Genomic DNA, 18,067 nt, shown 5'->3' with positions numbered 1-18,067 from the left:
AGTCTGTTCAACTTCAGGGCATTGATTCTCATGAAGGATGGAGAGAAAGGTTGGTTTATTTCTGTGATTCTCGATGAGAGGGGTAATTTTATCACCAGAGGACATTTGTCAAAATCTGGAGACTTCTTGGTTGTTACCCTTGGGGGTGGGGTGCTGCAGATAACTAACCAGGTTCAGCCACCTGTGGCAGGGGACCCCCCACAGCAAAGAAGTATAGATGATGCTCAACGTGTCAGCAGGGCTGTTGAGGAACCCTATTCTCATTGGATCAACTTTTTTGAGGGGAGGGGTTCATTCTCGAGGTGCCTTCCTTGAGAAGCTGTCCTATAATAAGCCAGTGTTTGAGACGGGCATGTGTTGTATCTTTCAGGTGGGTGTTCTGGGGGAGAGAGAAAGCTTGACAGTCATTAGACTTGGCAGATATTTTGACTGAAAAAGGCTGTTGGGTGGTAGGCTGTGATGGCAAAGATAAAAATAAAGTGTAAGCAAAGGAAACATAGGTCATGAGATAAATTTTAAAAGTGACTTTTCTGTTTATTTAGGGTACACATATGATGTCTTTGAGTGAGTCCTGATATATCTGATGAGTTCTTCTTTGTTGGGCTTAGGGCCGGTGAAGGGGTCTCTTTGGAAGGAATCTGTTCATTGAGGGTACGTTGACTAGGTAGAAATGCCAAAACTGTGCGAGGGATGGCCCAGCTCACATGTACTGTGGGGGCTGGTTGGGAGTCCTGGGGTGGAGTGGGCAGAGCTGTGGTGCTCGGGATTGGGTCACCACATCTTGAATAAAGGACAGGAAAAAAACAGAACAAGGCAAATGGGGCGGTACTTTCCTTTGGTCTTTGTCTGAAGCTCTGCTCATCTGGCTGTGTTGTTTTGAACCCCACATGGAGAACATGGGAGGAAAAGATGTGGTCTAAGGGGGATGCCCGGTCTGGGGATGCGAAGGAGGAGGGCAGTGGTCAGCTGTACTGGCCATTCTGCTGTAAACGGTGGACCATATCAAGAGCCCGGCCCACTGCACAGAAGAATAGATTCCTTCTGGGGCTGCTGCGGTGGATGGAGTGCAGCAGATTTCTCTGGCATTGCCTTCTCTGTGGATCACCCACCCCTCTTCCTTCAGGGCCTTTGGCTTGTCCATTAGATCCCTCAAAGCCCAAACAGGGAGCCATCTCTCACTGTCTCCCAGTTTCTACCTGGGCTGGGCACCTGTCCCTCTGCTCCCAGCACCTTGGAGTTAGCTGTTGGTTCCTCTGTCTCCTGGAGGACACTCAAGGTCCAAGTTTTACTGACTTTGTTATTTCTTGCACACAGGCACATAATAAATGTTTGAATGAAAAAGAAATCAGATTACTTCAAGAGAAACAGTTTATTTTTTCCTTTGTGTAATGGGTGTTTCTGATGGGAAAAGTGTTTTTCCAGGAGGATCTGAAGATGACCAATTGTGCAGCTTAGGTCATTCCTTTCACGCCAGCTGCTCCAGGCCTTCAGAATGCCCTTTGTAGAAAATGTCTCATATCCTCAGAGGTTCCAAAGTAATTTTTGAAAATAGCCAGGGGTATGCGTGGTGACATTTCATTTGCCTGTAACTCTGAGAGGTGTTGAGGCTGTTCTACAGTAAGGGTTTTGTGGTTTTGTTGTTGTTTAGACAGTCTCACTCAGTTGTCCAGGCTAGAGTGCTGTGGCATCATCACAGCAACCTCAAACTCTTGGGCTTAAGCGATCATCTTGCCTCACCTTCCTCAGAAGCTGAGACTACAAGCACCTGCCATAACACCTGGCTAGTTTTTTTTGTTTTTTGTTTTTTTTAATTTTTAGTAGATATGGCGTCTCTTGCTGGTGTCAAACTCCTGAGCTCAGGCAGTTCACCTGCCTCAGTCTCCAAGAGTGCTAGTGTTACAGGTGTGAGCCACCCACACCTGGCTTACAGCAAGGAGTTTTAACTCAAAACCCATGGTGTGTTTGCTATTCACAGATCTAACTTAGAGCTCGTTCTTCTCCCATTTTTTTGTGTATTTCTTACTTCTGGCTATATCCTGTCTTCCTTGTCAGAATACAGTAGAACCTCCAGAGTTGACCACCACCCTACATCGACCACTTTCTTAAGTTGACCCAGTTTTCATAGACCGGAGATACACCACATGTACGTATCAGTGCAGGAGGCTGAGTTGTATGTTGAACACTTCTGTATGTTGACTAATTTGTTACGGTCCCTTGGGTGGTCAGCATACAGAGGCTCTGCTGTGTATTGGTTTTTAGGTGGATTGGCAAATTGGATCTTTCTTCCTTCCCAATGAATGTTCTGTTTTTGTAACAATTTTATACTTTCAAAAATCATCTATAAAATTTTAAACTTTCTATTGTACAAAAATATGTCTATGTGTAATTTGAAGGAATAATAGTATAATGACTTAATGTATAGTCAGCTCTCCATATCTGTTAGTTCTGCATCCATGGAACTCAACCAACCTTGGAAAAAAAATATTTAGAATAAAATCCAAGAAAAATAACAATATAATGAAAAAGACACACATAAAAAACTATATAGTATTTGCCTTGTGTTAATACTGTAAGTTCTATAGGGATGATTTAAAGTATATAGGAGGGAGTATATAGGTTGTATGCAAATACCACACTATTTTATTTTATTTATTTATTTTTTTATTGTTGGGGATTCATTGAGGGTACAATAAGCCAGGTTACACCTCTTGCAATCATGTCTTGCCCCCATAAAGACCACACTATTTTATATCAGATGCTGGAGCGTCTGTGTATCCAGTGGGTCCTGGAACCAACCTACCGGGGATACTGTGGGGTGATGGTACTCACCTCTCACCTTTAACAATTACTGGCTCTCGACCGATCTTGTTTATTCTGTATTCCTTTACTTCCCTCTCCCTGATTACTTTGAATTGCATACCATTTCATTATAAATCATTTTTTAAACCATTGCTTATTAATGTCATAAAACTAGATGGGTAGAAAAAGGAATGGGGTAAAGCCCCCCCTCTTGTTGTGGCCCTCTGGGCCCTGGGCCAGAAATGCCCACTGCCAGAGTGTCCTGTGGGGGACGCAGATAACTGAGAGAGTTGATGATGTACTCTCCATTATAAACCAGAAACCCGTAACCCCAAACCTTGAAAAAAACATAACAGATTTTTCCAGCGATGGAAAACAAGCACTGTTGCTAACCTTTTATCTGAAGGGAAAACTGTTTTTCCTTTGTTAGCAAGTTCATTCTTCTTTTTGTGATAACATGAAAGTATTTCATTTTCATTTTTTATTAAGGCATTTCATATATGCGTCTATATGTGTGTATATATATGTATAAACCTTAAATGTGTAACTTGGTGGAATTTTTCATATATAAATACCCCCATCCAGATTAAGATCAGGAACATTTTTGGTCCTCTAGAAAGTATCTTTTCCCAGAAGTTCCCCGCCCTCCCCCACTGGCCACTGTCATTATAGATTAGTTTTGCCTGGCTTTGAACTTTATATAAATTGACTCATTCAGTATAAACGAACTCTTTCCTGGCCTTGGCATCTTTTGCTCCAGTAATGTCTGTGAAATTCCTCATGTTGTGTATAATGTAGTTTAGTTTTCACCGCCGTGTGGCCTCCCAGCATCGTGGTGTAGCACAAGTACCCCATCTGTTTATTCCTCCTGTCATATCATAGGACCCAGTATGTATTGTTTACTCCGTGCCAGGGCCTGTCGTCTTTAAGAGACATAGTGAATGTAACCGTTTAAGTTAATTGGTGAGTTAGCTGGGTTTCCACCTTGTCAGATTCTAGATTGGCAAGCACTTAATGCTTGCAGGTCTAGATTTTCTGTTAGTTACATAACATGCAGTCCCTGAGGGAGGATCTGCTTTCCAGAGGAAGATACATGGACACAGCTTTAGTCACCTGGACGTGGCTGCTCAGCCAGTGAGTGGCAGAACCAAGGCTGGAAATCCAGGTTTCCAGGTTGCGTGTCTGTTACTTTTTTGGCATTCTCGGTGGCGACGGTGAAAGCCTTTGCTTGTTTTCATTACCAGCAGAGTGAAACAGGTCTTACCACTCTGCAGTCCAGCTGGGACTCTTGTTTGCAGGTGATGGAAACTAACAGAAGACAAAAAGGAAAGGACTGAACAATGTTGAATGTGCACAGAATAGTGGGGCTATGTTGGAGTCGGGGGCGGGAACCAGATGCTGAGGGAGGCAGGACACTGCAGCCAGCCTCCTGCTTAGGGCCCTCATGCTGTCCCTTTCCCAAGTTCCCCACATCTCAGTGACGCCTCTCTCACTGCCCCAGATGTCCAGCCTGCTACTGCAGGCAATCTTTAACTGGCCCTGCTGTTTGCAGCTGTCTCTACAGGCATAGAGGCCTGGGAAGAGTGTGTCTGGTGGTCCAAGTGTAGGCAGGTGCCTGTTTCAGGCTCCTGGTGGGAAGGATCTTCTGGTCTCTTTTGTTTTCTACAATGGGAACTGATTTGTTACTGCCTTCCCCTGGGTTAAAGCTGATTCATCCTCAATAATCTTTGCGGACAAGTAAATAAAAATGTAATTGCCTAAGGTAAAGTAGGTCAAAGGAAGTTTCTATGTATGTTTCCAGTTTATTAACGTGTTTGTGAATGACAGTCCTACACGCAGGAAAGATGATTAATAAGGCAGAGGGCTGTAGTCTCGGGTGTTGTCAGGTTGGGTTTGCTGTTTAGAGAAAGCAGCTGGTCATCTGAAGTGGGAAAAAATTACCTTATTGTCCTTTATCTCTTAATAACAGTTATGTATGTTTTCTTGCAGACAGGTTTATTTGGCAGCCTCAATTGGAAAATGTCGCTTCAAAAGCTTGCTGTCGTGGCTCGGGAGATGTGATGAGCCTGCAGCAGACCCAGCATGGTTTACTCGTTTCCTCTTCTAGTGAATGGGAGCTAATTTCTTGTTCATGGAGGGCTTTTGTTGGAAATTTGAGTAGGTTTTCCTTTTGCTAACTTCCATTTTAGATTGTTCTTCTACCTTTAGTATCTATTCATTTATTCATTGGGCCCATATTTACTGAATGTACTGGAGACAAAATAAAAAATAAAGTAGCTAAGGCCTACGTTCATGAGGGGTTTAGTCTAATAGGTTTCAATTGGAATACTTATTGAAATACAGATGACTTTATATGCCCCTTTCATTACTACTTTGCAGTCTTAATGTCCTTGGTGGGGACTTTATACTCCCTTTTCTTGATGTTAATTATATTGTCTTTTCATTCTGACAATTTTATTCTTTTGCTCCTTAATGCTTTTCAAAAAAAGGGAAGTTATGAAAGAGCAACACTGTCTTCTCTCTGAGCACACAGCTGAACTTGGTTTCTTGGCTCTTGCTCCTGGTGGTAGGGTCATGTGGTTGGTTTCTGCTGTTGCACGCGTACAGGTGGTGCTGCTTCCGAGTCTGTAGGAGTTAGGGTGCCTGCTCATCACCCTTCCCAAGTACAGCCTTCTGCAGGAGGATGTGTGAGGTCTGCAGACCTGTGTGAAAGTTTCTTTGGAATGTGTGCACTGGGGCTGAATTGCTGGATTATATGTTATAAATGGTATGTGTATAGTTTCTTTGATGTATGCTAGGATGCCACCCACAGTAGCTGTCCCAGTCTGTGCGCCCATCAGCAGTGCAGAAAGGCCACCTGCAGTCTGAGGGCCCGTCAGCAGTGCAGAAAGGTCTCTGTCTCCCTGCTGATACCTGTTGTTACCCAGGGCCTTTGTCTGTTTGCGCTGCTACAACAGAATACCAGACTGGGGGTTTTATAATGAAGAGAAATTTGTTGGTTCATAGTTTTGGAGGCTCAGAGGTCCGTTATCTATCAAGGCATTGACAGGTTTGGTGTTTGAGGAGAGCCTGATTTCTGCTCCAAGATGGTGCCTCGGACATTGCATCTTCCAGAGGGGAATGATGATTTTGCTCATATGACGGAAGAGTGGAAAAGCCGTGAAAGCTCTTCTAGTAAGTCAGTAAACCCACTCATGAGAGGGGAACCCTTTAAACACATCTTAAGGCCCTACTTCCCAATACGATTATGTTGGCGATTAAATTTCACATGAGTTTTGTAGGAGACAAACATCCAAACCATATCCAGCTTGTTATTACCTTTTGTTAGTCTTTTGTAAAGTGATACCTTGGTAGGAACTCAACATCAATTTTAGTACCAAAAGGCACCTTAGAAATTTAAACATGTTCATTGATACACGCACATTCTTAGTCATTCCAGCATGAGGTGCTCAGGGGAATGGAGAGTAACTGCTTAATAGGTACAGGGAAGCTGGATAGAGATGACGGTTACACAACTCTGTGCATATACTAAATGCCACCAGATTGGTCACTTTAAAACAGCTAATTTTGTGAGTTTCACCACAAAAAGCCAAATATTAATAAAATGCAGAATAAAAAGAATAGTCTGACATCTCACACCTTCTCAGTTTCCAGAGGAACCATTGAAAATATTTTAACATTTTCTTCTGATATTTACCACCGTATTTATAGATGACGTGTGTCTCTTGATGTGTGTAGATTAATCTATTTTAAATATCATTTGTCAGCTTCTTTTTGTTTTTTTTTTTTGTTTGTTTTTTTAAGTTCCAGGAGCTTTTTATTGTTTGAATAACAGAACACATAAAATTAGGCAGACAAGTCCTCAAGGAATTGGTGGTCACACTGCACTGTTATTTGCCCTTTGGTCCTTCATCTTGAGAGCACTTACCATATTTTCTTTTAATGATATGAGACATTTTAATCACAAATGCAATGCAAGTGTGAATAAATAAATATATTATTAACACTCCCACCCCATGTTCCTTTAAATAGAAAAAAGTGCTAAATGTCTCTTCATAGCCTATTTGGCCATAGTTTTAAAAACCTACGCTTTTAAAAACCGATTGTAATTTGATTTTCTGAAATCCTTCTCAAACTACAGCTCATTTTGTTAAAGAAATCCTGGGGAAGATGTCCTATTGATATTGTCGATAGTCTCCAAAAGGTGAGGATGGTAACTGGGTTGAAGGCAACTGGGAAGGGTCGTCAGCAAACTGAGGACCATTGGGAAACTGCGCAGAAGCAAATCTTGTCAACAAGATACCAGCTCCTTCAATTAAAGCTAGGAGAATGCCACCCATTGCAGCTGACCCAACCATGGCCACTGGTCCATTTCTTGCTGCCAGTATGGCTCCTGTTAAGGCACCACTTGTGATGGAGTTCCAGGGATCTTCTTTTCCTCTGACTTGAACCATACTACAGTCAATCATGGAAAACAGACCTCCCCAAACAGCAAAGCTACCTCCCAATTGTGGAGCTCTGGTTTTAATAGCTGTCAAACTCCCTCGTAGTCTGTGGTTTACTCCCACTGGAGAATTTCGAAAACCTTTGATTGCTTGAAAGATACCACCACCAATGGTACCCATAGTAAAGGCCCCACCACAGTCATCCACTATTCGCCAGGGGCAAGGTTCCCGGGCATACTCCTCCATCTTGACTCCAGCAGCGCGAGTCTCTTTTTTTTTTTTTGTAGAGACAGAGTCTCACTGTACCGCCCTCGGGTAGAGTGCCGTGGCGTCACACGGCTCACAGCAACCTCCAACTCTTGGGCTTACGCGATTCTCTTGCCTCAGCCTCCCGAGCAGCTGGGACTACAGGCGCCCGCCACAGCGCCCGGCTATTTTTTGGTTGCAGTTTGGCCGGGACTGGGTTCGAACCCGCCACCCTCGGCATATGGGGCCGGCGCCCTACTCACTGAGCCACAGGCACCGCCCCATTTGTCAGCTTCTTATTATCACAGATGAACTTGGCTTTATCACTCTCTACTGTTCCTCCTCCATTCCCCCATTAGATTTATATCCCATTTGGGGGCAGCTAATCTAATACTCAGTCTTAATAATTTTATGACCGTGTACGTATTGTTCAGTGTTGAGCCAAAGACACTCTGGATTTTAATATGCAGCTGTCCCCTGGGGTTTGTGGTAGTCTTGGTTTTCTTTATTTGCATCGCTCTCGTCTAGCATTTACGGAGTCTCCCCTCGGTCTACAGACCTCATGTGTTTTTCCGTGTGGCAGATCTGTCCCTCTTGTGCCTGACCCCTGCCCTCTGTCCCTGGACCTCTTTTCTCTCTGCTCCATGTTGTGGTGGTGACGTGCCCTGCAGAGTGTCATTGTGGGACTTCCTTCACCACATCTGTTTTTGACACTGATGAGCAGAATTAAGAATGCTGTGTCTGCCCTGGAACAAGGGTTGGCATTTGAGCTGGGCCAAGGCAACCTCACTGATAACTGAATGGCTGTTTAAAAACTGTTCTCTCTCGTCTTTGGGGGAGCTCCACCTCCAGAAGCTGCTTGATTTTAGGCTTCACTTGATTGTATTCCCATGCCTTGTTGTTAATTTAATGCAATTGAAGATTCTAGATTGAGAATTAATTTCAGACCATATTCTGAAGACACTGGTCCATCATAGTTGAGCTTCTAGGGTCGCTGTGAGTTGTCTGATGTCATCCTTATTCCTTTCCTTTTGTTTGAGCCTTTTCTTCTTACTGGAAGCCTTAAGGATATTTTCCATGTTGCAATAGGTCTGAGATTTTGCAATGATGTGTATGGGTCCTTTTTTTCCTTACCTTATGCTGGGGTGTTAGTGGGTTGTTTCAGCCTGGGGAGTCCTTACCTCCAGTTCTAGGATATGTTCTTGTATTTCTCACCTTCCATTTCTTTTTTTGACATTCTCCTTAGATCAGCGGTTCTCAACCTGTGGGTCGCAACCCCTTTGTAACAATGACAATACCTCATGGCATTAGGAAAGTTGAGAGCCACTGCCTTAGATGTTGGGCCTATGGATTGATTCATTGATTCCTTTCTTATTCTTTTCTCCTGTCCCCTTCCCTCCTCACCCCTCTCCTCCCTTCCCTTTCCCTCTCTTTCCTTCTTCTCCCCTCCCCGACCTTTCCCCTTGTCTCTTTGTTTATTTATTTATTTATTTATTTACTTTCTAGGAAAGTTTCTTAACTTAATTTTCAACACTTAGTGCATTTAAAACTTTTGGTCGTTGCATTTTAAATTTCTCGCTGTTTTTATTTTGTCACATTTTAAAGAACCGTGCTTCTTTGTATCTGTTTTATGATTATAATTTTCAATCTTATCTCTGACGGTATTCATTACAGTTTTGTTTTTGGTCCCCCCCCCCCACCTTTGTAACAATTTCTTCTGTTTCTTGTAATTGTCTGTTTCACCAGTTGTTTTTATCTACTCTTGAGTGTCTCTCTTTAATGCTGGAAGATTTTATGATGCGTCTGCTGATCTTGGGTGCTTGTTCAGATTTAAGAGAGAAACTCTAAGGAGCTGATTGAATGCTCTGTGGCCATGGGATAGGGTTTGTACAAAGGTGAGTTTCCCTCTGAAGTGATCAGGCAGCAGGCTGTCTTTCTCATGAGAGATCCTGTAGGCACCTCTCTGTGGCCTTTATGTGACTTTCCAGAAGGATCCTCTAGGTCAGGAGGGCAGCGAACATTGTTCTAAAGGGCTGGATAGTAAATACTTAGCCTTGCAGTCCAACTGACCAAATATTGTATGACTGGAGAGAAAACATACTTCCACAACTTTCTTTTTGTTACTGATGAGAGTCATAACTTTATGGACACTGAAATTTGAATTTCACGTAATTTTCATGTGTTATTAAATATTACTTTTTCTTTTTCTTAAAAGAAAAGTGAGTTGTGGCAGAGCAGATCTGGGTCTTGGCTATCGTGTTTAGACCGGGTTCTAGATGCTCAGCTGAAGAGGAGCCTGGCTGGGGCTGACCCTCTGCATCTTTTATCCTATGTGTGGGTTTTTATTTAGTTCTTTTATTTCTGTTTCCATTTCTCAATCCTATGTTCCTTTATTGTACTTGGTAGAAAGCTGCAAAGCCTCCATCGTCTATTTTCTGCAGAAATTCAGTCTTCTGAGGAGTCTGCAGAGTTTGAGAGGTAATAGTTGTCTTGACTGTGTAGGGTGGATGGGCTAGGGGGGACTGCCTGCCTTATTCTATGTTTTCAGCCCATCTCCCGTTACAGGCTCCTCAGCCCCCTCCTGCGCCCTTTGCTCCCTGGGCCTCCATTCCCCAGCTTTTACAGGGCTCTGCAGTGCCAGCTGTCAGCTTCTTACTGGTGCCCCTCCGTACAAGCACAGGCTTCACAGAACTCCGTCTGCCAAGTTCCTCCTCCATCCTCTCTCTGTCTGCATTTATTGCAGCTTGGGAAGATGGATTTGGGTTTTTTAGAAGACAGAGTTGGGGTTTCTACTTTTTTTCCCCTGGTGTTTTGGTTTCATTTTGTTTTTGGAGGAGGTTAAAGGAAGTAGAAAGTCTTTATTCTGCCCTATAAAAACTTTGAATCAAGTTCAAGTTTTCCTAAGCCTCAAATTAGCATATTGTTTGTATTTGGGTGGGAAGCTGGGGGTTCTCCCTAGTCCCTGATGGGTTGCTGCAGGGTGTTTGTGATACTGACTTCCTCAACTTCACTCCTGTCTTCAGCTCCCCGTCCTTCCTCTTCTCCTTCTGCTCCTCCTCCCCTGCACCCATAATAACCGACTCTTCTCTATTTTCATCCCGCTGTTGATGGACGTCCTACTCACTGCTTACCACGTCAGCTTGGATGTTTCGTAGGCATCTCACGGTGAACATAGGCAAAATGAAATTCTTGCTGCCCGTTCCTCTCCCCCAAGCCCACCCCTTCCCAGCCTTCTCTTCTTCTTGGGCACTGTCACGTATTCGAAAGCTCCCTCAGACGCATCACCAGACCAGATTCTAGCTGTGCCTAAAGCCCTCGGCTGCTCTCCCCTGCTTGAGAGTAAGAGTCCCTCCCTGGGGCCTGCACACCCTGTGTGGTGCACCCTCCTCTCACTACCCCCTTCTTCTGCACCTCGTGCTGTCCTACCTACTGGCCCCTCTTTTCCGTCCAGTCTGTCCATCTGTCAGCATCTTCCTCCAACCCAAGGCCTTTGCACTTGCCATTCCCTCTGCCTGGGAGACTTCGTCTCAGATTCTCAGCAAGCCTGGCCCCTTCCTTGTCACCCTGCAGCCCTGTGTTCCTGATGACCCTGCCTCAGCCACGCTGTGTCCCTGTATAAATCTTGCCTCCAGAGTACTTTGAACACACTGTAATCCAGCTTGTGTGGGGGTATATTTGACTAGTTTGTCCCTGCCACTAGGATTGTATTAAGAAATTGTACGACTAGTTTATGTTGTATTGTCAGGGCCTAGTCCTGCACCTGGGGGGAGTAGACATTTTAATAAATAGTCATCTAGTCGGTGATAACCCTGGGAGGGGTTATAGTTCGTTTAAGTCACTAATTCAGCACCATTGTTGTGCCCTTACTCTGTTCCTGGGCCCTGGATTGCCATAGCATACCACAGAGACAAAATCTCGGCCCTGGGGACCCTACATTCCAGAGCTGACAGTTGTAGAGATGGGGAGCAAGTGTGGACACATTGGGTTTGGGCAGCTCTGGCAGCTTTTAATCTGCTGACGTTTCTGCTTTCTCCTGCCCCCTGTACTCATCCCAGAGTGCTTGAAGCACACCTGTGTTCCTCTTGCCCCCCATCTTCTCTTGACTGCACCCTGCAAATCCTGCTTTGGTAGATAAACTCGACTACCCAGCATAGTTGAGTTCCCACCAGGTTCCAGAGTCCCCTTTACACAATGGAAAATCACCAGTGGCCTGTTATGCAGTTTCTCACTCAGCCCTTTAACACTTAACCCCACCCACCTGTTCAGCTAAATTCTCCTTGGCCAAATCAATATGGCATATGCTAAAGCTTTAGAATATTCTGAAGTAATTTTTGGAAAGCTCAGTTTATTTATTCCTCAAAGGCCTGAAAGAACACTTATTGCATAAGCTATTCTCTGTGGTGGTATTTCTTTGGGGGTGAGATCGCAGCACAGCGCGTGCATGCGTGTGTGTACGTACACATACGGGCTCATAAACATGGTCCCCTCAACCTAAATAGATTATATCCTTCTACTGGATTTCCTGTTTTTGAATATTTCTATCCTTAGCACTGTATTAGGACTCAGTGGAACTTGAATTTTGCCTTGCTGTGCCATCTAAATAGCAAAGGGCAATATGGAACCTCTGAATTGCAAAATTTAACCTTAATTTGAATTGCTTAATTTAATTTTTACTTTGAATCAGTTGCTAAGCAACTGGGAAGACAGGACAAAATCAGCAAGGCTAATTTGGTCCTGTTACTATTACGTTAGCATCTTTTATATTTACATAGGTAGTTGTAAATACATTCAATTCAATGCTGTGCTCTGCTTTACCCAGGAAAATGTGTGAAGCTAACGCAAGGCGTTGGTCGAATTGACAGTACTTAAATTTACACTCTGATGTTAGGTGAATATAAAGTTGTCTGGAGTTTTGAGCCTGTGATGTAGCCCATTTATTTGTGAGGTGACCGGGTTATACCACGAACAGTTGTAAAATGATACTTTCCATTGTGGTGTTGTCCCTTGACCTCTTAGTTCCAGATTGATTTTTTCTCCAAATCAACTTAAATCAAATTATTTTGAATGCTTGCCATTTAGCTATCTTAGGAGTATGTTGGAGGAAACAAAATTGGTCATGTTACTCTCTCTGTATTATGATTAATGAAAATTCCAATTGTTAAACCCCTTTGGTCCATAAAGTAAGTCATATGTCAAGAGTTAATGCTGGTGACTTAAATATTTTCGATACTTTTTAAAAAGTCATGTGGTCTTAAGGAAGTCCTTCTGCCCTAAACCAAATGCCACTCTCTGTTTTATGTCAAAGGTAGGACATGTAATGCTGGCCAGTCGTCTCATGGATATGTGTGATTATTTTGGGGGTGAATGGAATGTTCGCATATATCAAGCTGTTAAAATAAGACAACTGTGTCTCCTGAAATGGTGTGATTAATTTGGCAGTGATATAGCAAATGACCATCACCTGTGCCTTTTCTAAGAGGTGGCGAGAGCAGCCCTATTTAAACTAGCTCCTTGCTGTGCCCTTTGTTCGCCAAAGTCCTAGATAATAGCTTTCACATGGAGTAAAAATTGCTTTCAGTAGGTGGATTACATTCTTGATAATGATAGATATCAGTGACCCTGTATTTACTCTGCTAGTGACTAGGTGGAAATATTTAGCGATGAGATGATAGAAATGGGTAAAATACCTGTTACTTTTATGATTAAATGATCTTTTATTTTTTTCCTGATCATTGTCAAATCTTAATATTTGTGCAATATACGCTAACAGTTCATCGATCCTGACTTGAAAGAAAGAGTGATCTGAATTAGTGAAAAGTCCTAGTGTTTATGTACTTGATAGTAAATTAATGTTTCTTACTTTGAAACGATTATTGGCCTGGGCAATATCTGGGTTTTACCTGTTCAAGTTCCTTTAAGGGAATCCGTTTTAATGAACAGATAATAGTAAGCGCACAGTTAGTAATTTCCTTGAAAGCTGGTTCTGACTACTTTCTGGGTGCAATTTTTAAAAATCTGAATATTCAATTCAAATTCATTAATTTTACTCTACAAATATTAACTATTTGGAAACCCCATATGTCAAAATGTAAACATCTCAGAGGGTGTGTAAGTTTTAAATGTTACTTTTCTAAAGCAGTTATTAGATCCTTGATGGCATATCCCTATCCAAAAAAAGTTATACACATGTGTTATTGTAGTAATTCAGTAGAACCTCTATAGGTCGACCACCCAAGGGACTGTAACAAACTGCTCAACATAAGGAGATGGTCAATGTAAGGAACTAGGCCTACTGCACTGATCCATACATGTGGTGCATGTCTGGTCTATGAAAGTTAGGTCAACTTAAGGAGGTGGTCAGTGTAGGGGAAGTTGTCAACTATGGAGATTCTTTTGTAGGTATTAATAGTATACATTGTAAAACAAGCAAGAAAATAGAGGTTAATAAAAAGGGTGTAGTGTCCTGTTATTCATGATGGCTTCATCTTATCATTAATACTTTAATGCACCTCGGTCTTTAGGGTAATGTTCATCATTAAAGACAATATTTTAAGTGGGTTTTTTTTTTTTAATTTCTGGGTGCCTTTTCCTAGATCTGATAAGATCATCATTCTTTTTTCCATTCTTAATAGTGGCTCACAAGCAGTGTAGGAGAAGGGATGCTTCTGCCTGTTTTTGTTTGCTGGGGTCACCTTCCTGCTATCTTGGATGTTTTGATTTCTCTGCAGAATTCTTTTGAAGCCACCCCGCTACTTTGTGAGGGCTGGTTATACTATGTGAGATAATGTATACAGTCATTTAAAACCAGGCCTACTAACTATAAGCACATCAAAATGCATGGAGATTGAGGGGACCAGGGCACAGACTCTATAACTTGAGTTCAGGCATTTTCTTTCTCGCACATGACCCTCAAGAGACCATTGCCCCGTGAGGTCCCTCCACATAAACTGCTGTAATTTTTTTCTTTAAATTCAGTAGGACTGAAGATGGTTGGATTTGTATAAAGAAATGCTTTTAGCTATTGTGTCCAGCGAGGACTGTGTATCCTGGTATTTGTTTATCACCGTAAAGTTCAGGAGATAACTGTGGGGTAGCACTGAGGCACTGGGTGTGGATGCTGAACTTCAGCCCTGTTGCCACTTAGCTTTGTGGTAGAGCGACTGACTGACTTTCTCTTGGCCTCAGTTTCCTCATCTGTAATCTCACTCAGTGGTGTTGAGAATTAAGTTTGAAAAGAGAGATTTGTAAAAGGGCTTTGACTTGTGTATAATGTGATTTATCACCCCTTATACAAGAGAAAGCCTTTACTTCCTGAGTTGAGTGTGACGATTTTTGTTCTTTGCTTCCCTTCTAGACTGCCTCTTCAAGCTATGCCCCATGAATCGCTACTCCGCCCAGAAGCAGTTCTGGAAAGCTGCTAAGCCAGGAGCCAACAACACCACAGACGCAGTGCTGCTCAACAAGCTGCACGTACGTATCTCCACGGGGCTGTCCGTGCTGGGTCCTGAGCGGCCATTCGGGGGGCGTCTGAGTAAAGCAGCGGTGGGGGGCGAGTTGTGCAAGCCTCTGCTCTAGCTGCCGGCTTTCCCAGGTTCGTTCTTAAAGGTTGCAAGGGAGCTGAATGACTCTAGGAGGGATAGAGCTTAGTCATTTTGAGACTCTGGAGAGTTACTCTTTTCTCAGCCATGCCATTTCATAGGGGCAGTGTTGGGTCAAGAAGTGGTTATGAGCACAGACTCCGGAAGCAAACTTCCTGGAATGGAATCCTGGCTCCTCTGCTCCTTAGCTGGTGTTCTTGGGCAAGTTACATAACCATTTTCCAACTCTGTACAATGGAAATGACAATATCCATCCAGGGAGTCTTCATGAGGATTAAATAAAATGAGATATAATAGGCACATGAACAGTGGCCTGGCACATAATAAATGCTTTACAAATTTTGGCTGCTGTCATTGTATTTATCCCATTATTTGGTGCATAAGAGATAAGCTCATTCTACTGCTGCTATGCTGTGTGGCTACAGCAGTTTTTTGAGCCTCTCTGAATTTGTTTCATCTTTTGTAAAATGATGACAGTTCTGATGCCCTGCTTTCTGAGGCTTATCTGTTTGGATGTTCTTGGAGATGTTTAGGAGGAGGATATGACATGATCAACACACCAGTATCAAAACTGCAACCCATTTCATATTCCCCCCCCGACCATACCTGCTTTATATTTTGTCCCTGTCATTAATCATGATCTTTCTAACATACCGTGTTTACTGGCTATCTGCCCCCACTAGAATGAACCCCACTAGGCTACGTGAGGGCAGAAGTTTGTCATTTTTGCTTATTGATGTAGCCCTCATGCCTATACCAGAGTCTGGCACATAGCAGACACCCAAACATTTTACTGAATTAAACAGTGATTTTGTTTTGGTGGGGGGGTGGCTCAGTGACCACAGTTGAATACCGAGGGTCCCCGTGAGCACTGAGCAGCTCATGGGGTCATCTGTCTCAGCCTGCTTTGCTACTGACTCGCGCATGGCATAGTCACAGCCAGCTACCTTAGGTCAGGTAGGGCTGGCAGGAAGGGACTCCTTCCTTCAGTGTGTGCTATTTCAAACGAGGTTTGAGAAAAGCCCAGTGTCCTCACCTGGGCTTGTAGTCCAATGGGAGGACACATGACCAGTCACTCTTATTGCGCCTAAAATAAAATCCAGACTTTCATCATCGACAAGATTGCTTGTGCCTGGACCCTGCTTACCTGTTGAGGCTTCTGACCTACACTCCACCCCTATGAGCTTTAGTTTATTTTTTGACCCACCCCAGACTCTTCAGTAGCCTCATGACCTTTCTGCTCTCAGTTTGTCCTATTTAGAATATTCTTCTCCTGGCTCTTCCTAAGCTAGGACCTTTGCATCCTTCATGTCTCAGCTGAAGCGTCATCTCAGCAAGAGCTCCATCTCAGCAAGATCTCCCTCACAGAGGCCCCACCTAATCTAAGATGTCTTGCTTGTGTTTCCCCCTCACACTGCCTTAGGACCTCAGCACTGCTCATAGTCTAGAATTATATTTACTAGTTTCCTTAATTATCAGCTGTCACTCATCAGACAGCTCTGCAAGATCAAGGGCACTGTTTCACTGTTTCAGTGTTCACTGTTGTAGCTCCAGCTCCTGTAGTAGCGTTTAGGACATTGTAGGCACTTAAGAAATATTTCCCGAAGGCTAGTAGCGATGGCTCATGCCTGTAATCCCAGTACCCTGGGAGGCCACGGCGGGCAAATTGCCTGAGCTCATGAGTTTGAGACCAGCCTGATCCAGAGCAAGACCTCATCTCTAAAAATAGCTGGGTATTGTGGCCGGTGCCTGTAGTCCCAGCTACTCGGGAGGCTAAGGCAAGAGAATTGCTTGAGCCCAAGAGTCTTGAGGTTGCTGTGACTATGACACTGCAGCGCTCTACCCAGGGTGACAAAGTGAGACTGTGTCTTAAGAGAGAAAAAAAAGAAAAGAAATACTCATTGAATAATGAATGAGCCCTGTGCATGTTAGGTACCAAAGCAAGAACTGTGACTGTCTTAAGCCTCTGGGAGCTTAATACCAAATAAAAAATAGAGAGGTAGTAACAAGGCTCTGTGACAAGGCCAGTATTACAGGGCATACCACCTGAGGCTATAGGAACACATAAAAAGGGTACTACTACCCTTTTTCCCTGAAAATAAGACAGTGTCTTAAGGTGTGCTCCCAAAGATGCACTAGGTCTTATTTTCAGGGGACGTCTTATCTTTCCTGTAAGTAGGTCTTATTTTCGGAGGATGTCTTATTTTCGGGGGAAACAGGGTATCTGTGCTGGAAAGCAGGTGTTGCACTGGTCAGGGAAGGCTTCCTGGAGGAAGAAGAATGTGATGAGTAGGCCTTAGTCTGAGCCACCTGTGGGATTTAGCAGGCAGAAGAATAAAAAACAATGGAAATAAAGACTTAGAGGCTAGAGATTGCTTTGGAGACATTAGGGATTGCATCATTATTATAATGATGATGATGATACCATATATACTCAATCTCAGCAAGACCCGTTACAACTTTTTCATAGCAAATATGATGTAACTTTATGAATATGAAATAAAATTCGTAAGTAATAAATACCAAATTTAAAAAACAAGCTATAAGGGAGAAATAAAAGGGAAGTAAAATATTATGTCCTTTCAGTGAGTTAATGCTCAGGGATGACTACTTTAGTAGACATAAGGAAGCAAATCCTTGCACCTGTTTGTATGAACCCTGTGAACAAAGTCTCTCTAGACTGCATCCAATGCAGGTGTATATACCGGCAATGCAAAAAGCATGTTACCTGTGATGATTTCCAAAAGGGCTTGGATCATAATCCCCAAAGATAAAATCCCAGATGTTACCATCTCAAATGTTGAAATCCTAAAGATCAAAATCCAAAATCCCTAAGGCCAAAATTTCTAACATCTAAAATCCCTAAAATCACGGGCATAGGATAGTTGCATCATGTTAGGCCAACTCCTAAGGACTGTCCCAAGCAGTTGCCCATAATCTGGTCCCGTAATGTACCTTTTCACATGTTACATGTTCTTT

The 18,067-nt window shown here is 43.1% G+C and overlaps 2 protein-coding genes across 15 annotated transcripts in view; one reads left to right on the top strand and one right to left on the bottom strand.

The window, feature by feature from the left end:
• ITPR1 (inositol 1,4,5-trisphosphate receptor type 1) overlaps positions 1-18,067 on the top strand; it is a 342,499-nt gene that overhangs the window by 110,416 nt on the left and 214,016 nt on the right. For all 14 annotated transcript variants that reach the window (XM_053598949.1, XM_053598947.1, XM_053598946.1 and 11 more), the window contains exon 5: positions 14,845-14,960. In XM_053598949.1, the coding sequence (XP_053454924.1) occupies positions 14,845-14,960 (116 nt within the window). The remainder of the gene's footprint in view (positions 1-14,844; positions 14,961-18,067) is intronic.
• Positions 6,600-7,511, bottom strand: LOC128591483 (mitochondrial import inner membrane translocase subunit Tim17-A). The gene has a single exon (XM_053598950.1). It carries the CDS (start codon positions 7,488-7,490, stop codon positions 6,975-6,977), a length of 516 nt encoding a protein of 171 aa, XP_053454925.1. The 5' UTR covers positions 7,491-7,511; the 3' UTR covers positions 6,600-6,974.

Source organism: Nycticebus coucang, chromosome 8 (assembly GCF_027406575.1).
Source record: "Nycticebus coucang isolate mNycCou1 chromosome 8, mNycCou1.pri, whole genome shotgun sequence".
Lineage (NCBI taxonomy): Eukaryota > Metazoa > Chordata > Mammalia > Primates > Lorisidae > Nycticebus > Nycticebus coucang.
This window is presented reverse-complemented; position numbering and strand designations above follow the sequence as displayed.

What these genes read in the sequence shown, in the direction of transcription:
- LOC128591483 (XM_053598950.1), bottom strand. Translation starts at nt 7,490, where the DNA reads ATGGAGGAGTATGCCCGGGAACCTTGCCCCTGGCGAATAGTGGATGAC.